The sequence below is a fragment of the Paramisgurnus dabryanus genome, chromosome 9 (assembly GCF_030506205.2).
Source record: "Paramisgurnus dabryanus chromosome 9, PD_genome_1.1, whole genome shotgun sequence".
In the NCBI taxonomy this organism is placed as follows: Eukaryota; Metazoa; Chordata; class Actinopteri; order Cypriniformes; family Cobitidae; genus Paramisgurnus; species Paramisgurnus dabryanus.
In genome coordinates this window covers 32,308,887-32,321,994 of record NC_133345.1, presented here as the reverse complement: position 1 = coordinate 32,321,994, position 13,108 = coordinate 32,308,887, and the positions used below count along the sequence as shown (strand labels likewise).

The window sequence follows — 13,108 nt, the reverse complement described above, 5'->3', positions numbered from 1 at the left end:
AAGATTACAACTCTTAAACTGTGTTAATAAGTCAGAATGCATGAAATAGCGTTAAACCACTCCTTTAAAAAAAGTGATTTTATTCAATGTGCCTAATATTACTCTCTATTGAAGAGATATCTGTAGAGATTGTGATTCTGTGTGCTGTTTACCATCACATTTCTGTGTGAGTTCACTGAAGCGATGTCCAGCGGGGCATCTGCACTCAAATGAGCCGACAGTATTAAGACAGTTTCCCCCCTGACAGAGTCCAGGAATGGCCTGGCACTCATCCACATCTGCACAGACAGACACACAGAGGAAACGCTTTAACAATACAATAGATGCATTCAAATCAGGGTGAAATGTTCAAAACAGCATCATATGAAGAATCATCAGCCTGTCTGAGTGCATAAGGGGACCCTACCATAAATAATATCTTTATTCTTTTACTTCATGGCCATTCCTTAACCCAATTCTTCATTATTTCATCATAATAATTATAAACACACACACACACACACACACACACACATAGGCACAAGAACGTTATCACATGCGCAGACAGGTGATGTGAGTGTAGAGCAACACACTAATAAAGAGAAAGAGAGATGAAAACAAAAATGAAATATATAAGGCTTAAAATAAACAAAATCATTTGAAGTGAAGGTGTCAGATAAAAACGAGAGAAAATTAGAAGTCTGGCTCAGATAGCCAGACGATGAAAGAATTGTCCCTGTTGAAGGAATTACAGTCAAAGCCAAACAACACACATACACTTAAACAGAGCCAAAGAGAGTTTAAAACACTTCCATACTGTAGTCATTGTCTGAAAATACATCAGAATCATCACAGCTTACACTAGGGTACAGGGTCATATCATCACAGCTCAGATCATCATCACAGCTCACATCATCATCACAGCTCACATCATCATCACAGCTCACATCATCATCTCAGCTCACATCATCATCACATCATCACAGCTCACATCATCATCACAGCTCACATCATCATCTCAGCTCACATCATCATCACATCATCACAGCTCACATCATCATCACAGCTCACATCATCATCTCAGCTCACATCATCATCACATCATCACAGCTCACATCATCATCTCAGCTCACATCATCATCACAGCTCACATCATCATCACATCATCACAGCTCACATCATCATCTCAGCTCACATCATCATCACATCATCACAGCTCACATCATCACATCATCATCACAGCTCACATCATCATCACAGCTCACATCATCATCACAGCTCACATCATCATCTCAGCTCACATCATCATCACATCATCACAGCTCACATCATCACATCACATTATCATCTCAGCTCACATCATCATCACATCATCACAGCTCACATCATCACATCACATCATCATCTCAGCTCACATCATCATCACATCATCACAGCTCACATCATCACATAACATCATCATCTCAGCTCACATCATCACATCATCATCTCATCATCACAGCTCACATCATCATCACTGCTTACATCATCACAGCTCACATCATCATCTCAGCTCACATCATCATCTCAGCTCACATCATCACAGCTCACATCATCATCACAGCTCACTTCATCATCACAGCTCACATCATAATCACAGCTCACATCATCACATCATCATCATCTCAGCTCACATCATCACATCATCATCACAGCTCACAACATCTTCACATCATCATCACAGCTCACATCATCATCTCAGCTCACATCATCACAGCTCACATCATCATCATAACTCACATCACCATCATAGCCCACATCATCACATCATCATCACAGCTCACAACATCTTCACATCATCATCACAGCTCACATCATCACATTATCACAGCTCACATCATCATCACAGCTCACATCATCATCTCAGCTCACATCATCATCACAGCTCACATCATCACATTATCACAGCTCACATCATCATCTCAGCTCACATCATCATCACAGCTCACATCATCATCACATCATCATCATCACAGCTCACATCATCATCTCAGCTCACATCATCACATCATCATCTCAGCTCACAACATCTTCACATCATCATCACATCTCACATCATCACAGCTCACATCATCATCACAGCTCACATCATCACATCATCATCTCAGCTCACATCATCATAACAGCTCACATCATCATCACAGCCCACATCATCATCACAGCTCACATCATCGTCACATCATCACAGCTCACATCATCATCACAGCTCACATCATCATCTCAGCTCACATCATCATCTCAGCTCACATCATCATCACAGCTCACATCATCACATCATCATCTCAGCTCACATCATCATAACAGCTCACATCATCATCACAGCCCACATCATCATCACAGCTCACATCATCGTCACATCATCACAGCTCACATCATCATCACAGCTCACATCATCATCTCAGCTCACATCATCATCACAGCTCACATCATCATCACAGCTCACATCATCACATCATCATCTCAGCTCACATCATCACATCATCATCACAACTCACATTACCATCATAGCCCACATCATCACATCATCATCACAGCTCACAACATCTTCACATCATCATCACATCTCACATCATCATCTCAGCTCACATCATCATCACAGCATCATCATAGCTCACATTATCATCACATCATCATCATCACAGCTCACATCATCATCACAGCTCACATCTGACATCAACACAATAATGAAAGTGAAATTAATGAAAGTTTTAAGTATGCGTGTTTGCTGCGTTAGTGTAAATTTCCGGAAGTGTTGTCGATTGTCTGGGTCTTTAAGACATGTGACAATGTGTTCTGAGGCCGTATCCTTTTTAGCATGATTGTTAGCATTCCAGCATTACAACCAAACACAATCTAATTTGATTGGAGCTGAACCATTTGTGTACTTACCCTGGCAGGCTCCGGAGCGATGATTAGGGATGAACCCCCTGCGGCAGGGGTTTGGTTGAGCAGGACACTGTTCACACGGGTGACCCCAGGCCCGACCCACCGTAGCACAACACAGAGTCTTGGTGCACACAATCCCAGTCAGTTGGCCCTGACACATTTGATTATTAACAGATGCAAAACACGGCCCTGTTCTGTAATCTGCAAAACACACACCGAATATATTAAAGACAAGAACACATGGAGAGAAACATTAAGTGTCGTCTGGGAAAGATTTCACAATGATGTTGTATCTGAGGTCGGGTCATCTGGAATAGAGGGGGTGTGTTAGACAGCACTGCTTCCCACAGCTCTCAAATACACTGGAGGTGGTACCTGGTCGAAAAAGACTCGACGACTCCATGTGTGACTGTATATGTTGATCTATTGATAATTTATATTGATTTCACAGACCATACAGTATCAGCCTCAACCCTGCTCTCTTTCTCTTTATGTGTACAAAGCACTTCATCTTGTTATTTCATGTGTCATCTTGTCATAACACATGTTGCAATAACAATGTTTTATATGACTTTTAATATGGCACGTTGAGTAGTCTTAAATCATATATATAATGTTTTTAAATAAAAAAAGAGGTTCACATGTAATATACAGTAGGATAACACCCTGTGTATGTGAGGTCATGTGTGAAAACACAACCATGCAGACACACACACAGATGCTTACATGCAGATGCAGACACACACACAGACACACACACACAAACCTGCAGATACACACAGACACACTACACACAGACCGACACATAAAATTACTTGAGCTTGATTCATTATGAAACTCGTGATCTCAGTTCACCAGCTGAATAAATCTCTGAGAATTTCCGGGAATGTTGCTGTATTCAGTTTCTAAGCGTCTGACTCCTGCACAAATCCAATTTAACAATCATTTACAAAAATGTGACAGACACACACACAAACCTTAGTTCACAAACCACACACAACACTGCAGCACTCAAAAAATCTACATGACTGACTTCAACTACATTAAAGTTTCTGTGAGGCATGAAGTAATTCAGTTTCTGATGGTCAGATTGTTTGGCACAGTGTTTTAGATAAGCCAGAATGTCAGACGGGATCAACCTGAAGCACATGCTAATAATACCGGGTGTAAACTAGTTTTGTCGGTTCTTCGATACACTAAAGTAATCCACTGAGAGGCGAGCGATTTTAGAACCCAAGTGAAGTTATATTAAAAGAAACATAAACACATAACCAAGAACTTGACATGAACAAAACAAAAGCATGGCATGGCATGGCATGGCATGGCATGGCATGGCATGGCATGGCATGGCATGGCATGGCCAAACAGAAATATCTACGGATGAACAAAGCTTGACAAAGACAATGGGAACATGAGGGCTATATATACTGACAAGGAACCAATCAGAACATGACACATCAGGGAATAGGGAAACAAGAGACAAACATGGCAAAGAACACTTTCAAAATAAAAGACCTGAAACTTCATAATAACAGACATAAACAATAAACAAGACAAGAACACAATACAAAACCATTACAAGTACCAAGTCGGTACAAAAAAAGTTCACAGTAGTAGTGTATACTAAAGTGTTTAAATTGTGGCTGTCGGAATAAATGCATTAACGCAAATTCATTTTAACACCACTGATTTTATTATCGTGCGATTAATGCAACGCACAGTTTCTGTCTAGCCCAAAATTGATAAATTGAGTCGCAGCCTTAGACAGTAAATGTGACCCGTGATGTCTAAATGAGTCGGAGGTTAACATACAAATAAGAACATTAAGCCCTCGACTAGTAAATCCAATGTCCTTAATGGTCGCTGAACATCTAAAATGATCTTTATTTGTACATTTTCTGAAAGGAGTGTACCATCCTAAATGCTTAACTAATACACAAAGGATGGTTGTCCATCCACTTGTGCGTCTGACATTTTGGTTTCTGTTTTAAAACATGCAGGAATGAGAAAATAAAGTGCACTTGCTTAATGTAAAAATAATTATTAGGAGAGATAAAGTTCAGGACCTGATTAATGTTAAAAATGTTATTAAGAGCGACAAGACTCAAAAACAATCTGCCTTGCGCTGACTGACACATGCACACAGATGCACAAGCACTCGACGCCGATATATAAACATATACACAAAATAACAGTGTTAAAAAGATCTGTTTTGACAAGAGTTCGTGCAGATATAATCTGTTATGTCTTAAGTAAATGTTTGATTAACTGTTGAGGAAAAATATCTGATGTGTAAGATTATATCAGATCCTTACATTACAGTAGATCTTAAAGCTGTCTGTCTCAATGTCAATCAAACAATGAAAGAAAGACAAAAGTTGAACATATATTGATATTGTTTTTGACTTTGTGTGCTATTAGTTTTACAGTGATTTTAAGGTATGGATGTGGGCATTTTTGTGGTAATTTTGGATTTGACTCTAAATTAATTTTGTGACTCTGTCAGTTTAAATATGTGAAGCTCTGCATGTTTTGTCAGATTCCAACAAATCATGCATTGTTTTGAAGTTTTTTAATAGAGAATGTCAAAATAAAAATAACTCATTTTTGAAAATATGGCAGGGTCATAACTCGCCCCGTGCACTTGCATGAAGCATCTATATTTTTCCACACCCATGTTGATTAGAGTATTAAAAACTTGAAAAGTGTTACTTTAAGGTAAATATAGAACAGATAAAAATGTGCGATTAATCGCAAGTTAACTGGTGAACTCATGAACTATGAAATGCAGAAACCTCCTCAACTGCAACTGGACAGCTTATAAAGTTATATTAGTGAGCTCAGTGTTTTACCAGCGTTTCTCTGGGCATCTGACTAAAAAACACAGAGCGCCTGCTGTGGAATAAAAACGTGATGCTCCCATTGCAAACAATGAAATAATATGCATCAGGCCTTAAGAAAAAACACTTTGGTGTACATGTGTCCTTATATGAAAGACTGCACCTGCACAATTACAATAATCTAACTGCTTTTAAATGAACTACACTTATTACTAGGAAAAATGCTAAACAACACTATGATTGATTTCATTTGTGTCATAAGATGTTTCTAGTTGTTGTGCGACACAAATATGTTTTTAAAGTCCAGCATCAAACAAACAGAACAGTCAGTCTTGGTTCACATCTGCAGCTCATCACATCACACACAAACTGGTTTTGGGCGGATGGTTCAGTCAGTTCTGTCTGTTATTTCTTAACTAGTTCACATGCATCAGATGGTTGTTTTTGGACATCATCACATTCCTGTGGAATAGTTTGAAAATGTGATATTAAGCTGAGATATGCTGTTATACCCTTATAACCCTAACCAATCAGGTACCGCACTTTATAACAAGTGTCTCACAAGTGTGTGTGTGTGTGTGTGTGTGCGTGTATTTGTGTGTGTGTGTGTGTGTGTGTGTGTGTGTGTGTGTGTGTGTGTGTGTGTGTGTGTGTGTGTGTGTGTGTGTGTGTGTGTGTATGCATGTTACCTCTTTCACACTGAGCCCCAGTGAAGCCGTAATTACACAGACAGCGATTTGGAGCGACACATCGACCTCCGTTCAGACAGCCTGCCTCACACACCGCTAAAGAGAGACAGAGATAATCTTAGTGAAATGACACTGATGTGTGTGAGTACAGATCATGAGCGTCTGTTATTATGGGATGTCTTACGCTGGCCGCAGTGAGCTCCATTATATCCTTTCTGACACAAACACTTATCCTCCAAACACGTGCCTCCATTTACACAGCGGATGTTACAGTTCTGAACTGAAGACAAACATTACACACATTACTTAAACAACCCAAACAGCAAACACACAAACACTGGTAACACAACCCATAAAAGCAGGGTTTTAAATTAACTATTTCTACACATTGGTTTGGTGAAAAGCTCCTATTTAAAGAAAACTTGCAGTCTATTAAGGAAGAGGAACTGAAAAGTAGGTAGGGCAGGGTTTCCGCAGAACTTTACAGTTTGGGCGGCCCGCCTAAGCTGGGAAACCCTACCGCCTTAACTAGGTTGTCAAAAAAATTATAATTTGCTGCACAATAGGCCGTCAATTGCATCTCGGAGACTAGCGCGGACGGATGCCACACAGCCAAATGAGAGAAAGACATGGTCCATCACTGTCTGGAGGATAATTAGTAGCCAGTTGATAATACATCTCGGAGAATAGAGCGAATGCGCTTTACACCACGAAGCATGCACGCGTGCCACACGGCCGAAATGAGATAAAGACGTGGTCCGTCATGTCTGGAGGATAGCCAGTTGATAAAACGCGTGTCCGTGAGAACTGTAAGTGGAATTATGTTTTGGGTTTATTTAAGACTGTTATTGTATTAGTCTATAGTTCTTCTAATTTTAAAGTAAGTAAGCTGGTGATTTTGTTGTTTGAGCAGCCTGAAAGCTAGGTTGCACCTGCCTGTTGAATAGATATAATTGTTGAGCGCTCTTGCTCACGTTATTTACATGCATTATTTACATGCTAGAGTAGTTACACTCCTTTAAGATAATGTCATTAATAGTGGGAAAGAATCTGTTTTTACAATCTTCGCGCTATCTATCATCGTTCACCAGACGTTTTACAAATCTGCTTCAGTTTTTATTAACGCTTTAGTTTCACTTCATCACGCAGTGTTTTAAATAAAAATATTTTCATTTTCATCATGACGAGTACGCCCTGCCCCTTTGATTGCCAGAAGGTTGGTGTTCAATCCCCGGCTCCACCTGACCAAGTGTTGAGGTGTCCTCGAGCAAGACACCTAACCCCAGCTGATCCCAACGAGCTGGATGGCGCCGTGCATGGCTGACACCGCTGTCGGTGTATGAAGTAGAGAGTGAATGTGAGGCAATATATAAAGCGCTTTGCATGACCATTGGTCTATGAAAGCGCTTTATAAATGCAGTCCATTTACCATATCTCAAATTTCTGTTTATATATGAATGTTGAAGTAATTTGTATGAACGCAAATGCAAACATGTTAAAAAATATTATTATTTTATGTACAGTATGAACACACACACACACACATGCACACAAACACACACGTATCTTCTGGCAGTGAGGCTTTAGCTCTGCTCCAGTGAGAAGCAGTAAGCTGAGGGTGAGGCCTGTTGACTGTGGACAGACTCCAGATGACACACATCCATCACACACACACACACACACACACACACACACACACACACGCGCACACACACACACACACACACACACACCCATCACACACACACACACACACACACACACGCGCACACACACACACACGCGCACACCCATCACACACACACACACACACACACACACACAAAAAGATCACTTCAGACACACAACTAATGTTCCCACCTCTGCACAACTCTGTACCATCATTTCTAACCCCCTTAATCCAGACGTATCTAATACCTTTCCTCAAACAGGATGCTTTAAATCAAGATTGTGTATCAATGAAAAACTACATTCTGAGAAACACAAGCAAGACTTTCTGCTACAGTTGATATGATCTAAACAGATCAATAAGTTAAGGGATTGATGACTGATCATGAACACAATAGCTCGTTCTGTTACAATAATCTACTCGTCATTGAAATTAAGCCATCATTAAAATACATTACATTTATTTTAACTATTTGTCCCTCTGCATTATAGACATCACATAACCCATATCGATTGAGCACTAGTAATGCCTTGTAAAACAGACTATAAGACTTAAAATTGTTACTCTAATAACACTATTTATTATCACTATCCTGACTCCTAAACTCAATCAGACTTTTTTCTATGAAAAATAAATCATCACTTAACTGTAATTACACTGATAACACTTTATAATAAGGGTCCATGAACCATAATGAACTGATCTTAAAGTAATGCTGAGTTAAGGCATGTACAAAGTAAGGAATAATTGACGACGGGCCATTGAATTATAAGAAAATAATGCACACCCAAGGTGCAATCGCGTCGTGCCGTTACACCGCGGGTGTGCATTATTTTCAAATAACTCAAAGGACCAGAGTCAATTATTCCTCTTATACCACGTTTACCACAAACATTGCTCTGGTGAATATTCTAAAGACATTTGACAAGTTAGGTGTGCGGTTATCAGAAATTAATGCATACCCACAGAACATTTATCAGCCAATCAGAATACAACATTCGACAGACCTGTGGTATAGTCATAAAATAATGAACAGTCATCATTAAAGGTCCCATTATTTCAGTGTTTTTGAAGCTTTGATTGTGTTTATATTGCGCAATATAACGTGTTCATGTTTCACACAATTAACTTATGTCTTCCTTGTTCCTTCTTCAGAAATACGTATTGAGTTCTGATTGTGTGGTTTGTTTAATGTGTTGTGATTCGATAGCCTAGCTTGCCGTTAGCTTAGCTGGTGACTGACATATTCATGTGGGCGGAGTTTAGTCAAAAAACTGTTCCAGTAATGTCATTAAAGCAGGAAATAGAGGACTGTAGTCCAAACCGGCCGTTCGCTGTAGGCTGACAGTGCTTGCCATTTTTTATAACTGTGCGTGCGGCTCCGCATTTGAAAATGAGCGACCTTGACCCACAAACATGTGCTGATGGACTTTGAATAAACAGTGTCTAAATGTTACATGTGAATCTCACAAGAACAAAAGTCTAGGAACAAGCATTAAACAGAAACAGTGTCAGAAATGGAACCCAGCCTAGAATGGACAATAATGATGTCATTACTAGAAACAGGAAGTGGAAGAAGAGTTGACAGACCTACAGACAAACAGAACTTTGGTACCTGATTTGGACCCGCAGGTGGATGCAATCTGACCGGTTGGACATGTGCACATATTGGGTCTGGAGCAGAATCCATCCCCACAGGAGCTACGGCAAATCGCTGGAAAATGAACAAAAAAAAGAAATGCATTTATTGATGGTTGTCTTTTTTCCTGTATTATGAAGTTCAAATGCACATTTAAACCAAAATATATTGAGTAACAGGGATATCCTGAGAGAACTGGACAGCCTGTCATTCACACGCTCCTATGCATCATTATGCATGTAAACACAGTTAATGAGAGGTCATAAACTCTGGGAGAATCTGAGCTATTGTGACTTTCTCTGTTGAAATGTTAACCACACTGACCTCCACATGTAAACAACATCACTCCAGCCAAGACGGCAGACCGCCAATATCACCCGACACAACATGCAGAAAAGCTATGGCGAGTGCTGCTAGTCTATTCATTCATTATTCTTTTAAAAGGACAGAAGAAAAAACAAGCGTCCTGTAGACTGAAACCTGAGTCTCCACCGAGATACACTCACCACACTCCATGTCATTAAACTAATAGTGTGCATTTCTGATTACTTCTACTGGGTCACCACATATCAAACAGGAAGTTGACTTGGACTTACGGACAATGCACTGGTTTCCCCCGGTCAGGGTCTTCCATCCAGGACAACAGTACGCATGATGACGTGAGCCGCAAACATTCGGCCTGCAGGAACAAAAAGCTTCTTGCACTTCAATTTGTCACAAAATCACAATCTTCTGATCAACTTTGCACAGTAATGTTCACATACAGGAAATATATGTCTATAGTCTTTTATTTACTTAAGGAAAAGAAAAAATCAGAAATGAAACGGATACATACAGTACCCCTGTGACTGTGAAGTGTCATGTGACAAGCTTGATGATGCATTAATAATTATGCAATAAACAAAACACATCATGAGGCATGTTTAAATGCTATGAAGTTGTTTAAATATAATTGCTTTTCAATAATGCCTTCACAAAGAAGCATTTTTCACTGATTTCAGATTTCAAATAATATGTTTATAGATTTTTCCCAAATTATTCAGGATTTTTCTCCATATAGTGAACTTTAGTGGACCTCAGCAGTTTACAGTTTCAATGCAGCTTCAAAGTCTCTAAACGATCCCGACCGAGACATAAGGGTCTTATCTAGAGAAACCATCATGAGTGATCATTTTAACACAAAAAAATGCTTTTAAAGCACAACTTCTCATCTTGTATGTATTACGTAATCACATGACGCACCACATATGTGAAATGCACACTTGCTGACCATTTTAAACAATAAACTTACACAAAGATATTAATTAGTATCATTTCACATATAACAATGATCGTTGGGATTGTTTAGAGTGCTTTGAATCTGCATTGCAACTGTAAATGTTAAGGTCCACTATATGGAGAAAAATGAAATGTTTTCCTCAAAAAACTTAATTTCTTTTCAACTAAACAAAGAAAGACATACACATCTTGCATGACATGGGGGTGAGGAAAATATTGGGATTTTATTTTTCTGAAACTGGAGTAATCCTTTAACCCCGGGTTATCTTGGTTTAAAACTCTGCTTTTAACCCAAGTTAGAGGAATGAAAGCGAGGTAAGCACCACTTTAGCAGGGTTAACCCTAATCTAACAATAAAAAAAGAAAAAAGATTCAACCAATCAGAAACAGAACAGCACATGCTTTGTTTCACACGCATGGCCCTATAATGTGTGTCATGCAATATCCAACCGCATGGTTGTAATGTTTTTACTAAAAACAGCAATAAATACAAGAAGATAAACACCGGAAGCGTTTGATATTTTAAGCTTTCAACCCGGAGGTGTTTTTAGTTCACAGCAACTGTTTGAAAATTTGTGTCACATTGTGGTGTGCTTCCACTAAACTCTGGACACTGAAAGGTAGGTGGACCAAAGTATATCCATTTAATCTTGGTACTGAAACATTGTACTCTAAATCTATGGGGGATAAAGTATTTAAATAAATCACGGAAATTTGGTAGTCACATTTCTAGTAATAGACTACAGTCGAAACGTCCTGTCAGAACATCAAAACTGCAGGCATCCTTATAAATATCATGGTTACCATGGGTCTGATGCCCATTCCAACTAAAGTCTGATGCCCATTCTGACTAAAACAGTAAATGTTCATGATTTAATTTGAAAAAACTAACAAAAGTCTGTAAAAATGTCATGCAAATATCTGATAAAATGAGAATGTTACAGCAAAAACATGTGAATAAGCAGCATTTTCACTCACACACCTTCTGTAGACATCCATATAAAACTTTTTCCTCTGATTTCTAATATTAAAAATATCATAACTTTCATAAACGGATTTTTACAATCCAGTTATCTTTGTAAAGGGCAACTGCTCTGTCTAGTCGTGATAAATTTTTAGCTTTGGTCATTCTAAACCCTGGGTTATCTGTTTTTATAGGTGTGATGACAACATTTTCAAAAGCCCCAGAGTTGAACTAAGTCAAGTGTGAAAGCCCTCAAGTATCACCCTAATGCAAACTTGACTATAGTACAGAGGGTAACCGGCTGCAATGTAGTGATTATTTACCCCTTCAAGACCTCCTGTCCGCCGCCCCTCCGCTTAGATCTGCTCGCTCTCGGCTGCTCTGCAGCTCTGTCTGCGCTCGCGTCAGTCATCTGCGCTGCACTCTCTACACCGGCGTCCAGCGTCTGCGCAGACATACACAGCGACACGAGTGCTGAGAGTCCCGCCGCGAACGCGAGCAGCCGCCTCATTCTGCGCGCGCTCCCGCTGCACAACAATTCACATTAATAACAAAACTAATAAAAAACACAAATGTTAAACTTGAATACATGTGTGTTCTATGTGTGCTTGTTATAAATGATTGTGGTTTGTGAGAAAAATACTACAAGAGTGACTTTAAACGAAGAGATTAAAACTGAGGTAAAGTTTCTGTACCTGTAGTAGATGATGATAAAGATGATGGTGAAGAGGATTAATCCAACAACAGTGTCCAAAAAACAAAGTCTTTCCTTCGCTAATGAAAGCTGTCAGGGTGTAGAGAGAGTGAAGAAGGCGCAGATGTGCAGCACACAGCGCTGCAGGCTGAATAATGTGCGGCTGCTTTACTGCATCTGACTCTCACTCAAATCTCGTCCAGTCGCAACTGAAAACTCTCTCTCTCATCAGATCTCGCGGTAACCAGCGCGAAGTGAAGTAAGTTTAGTTTACATAAATCATTTACAATATTTCAGTAATGCATTTTAATGGGCAACTTTTATAAAGAGATTTGTCATTAAAACATTACAATAAACCAGATCAAGTGTATGTACTAGCCTATTTATCTGCATTATGCACAGTTACCTGAGAGGAACACCGCTTTTACTCG

At 39.4% G+C, this 13,108-nt stretch overlaps 1 protein-coding gene across 1 annotated transcript in view; it reads right to left on the bottom strand.

The window, feature by feature from the left end:
- Positions 1 to 12,828, bottom strand: part of fbn1 (fibrillin 1) — an 83,901-nt gene extending 71,073 nt beyond the window's left edge. The window contains exons 1-8 of the mRNA XM_065257945.2: positions 12,679 to 12,828; positions 12,307 to 12,510; positions 10,338 to 10,420; positions 9,718 to 9,816; positions 6,618 to 6,713; positions 6,434 to 6,529; positions 2,908 to 3,105; positions 153 to 278 (exon numbers count right to left, since the gene is read on the bottom strand). Coding sequence (XP_065114017.1) covers positions 153 to 278; positions 2,908 to 3,105; positions 6,434 to 6,529; positions 6,618 to 6,713; positions 9,718 to 9,816; positions 10,338 to 10,420; positions 12,307 to 12,494 — 886 coding nt within the window. The 5' untranslated portion in view covers positions 12,495 to 12,510; positions 12,679 to 12,828. The remainder of the gene's footprint in view (positions 1 to 152; positions 279 to 2,907; positions 3,106 to 6,433; positions 6,530 to 6,617; positions 6,714 to 9,717; positions 9,817 to 10,337; positions 10,421 to 12,306; positions 12,511 to 12,678) is intronic.
- Positions 12,829 to 13,108: the final 280 nt, after the last annotated feature.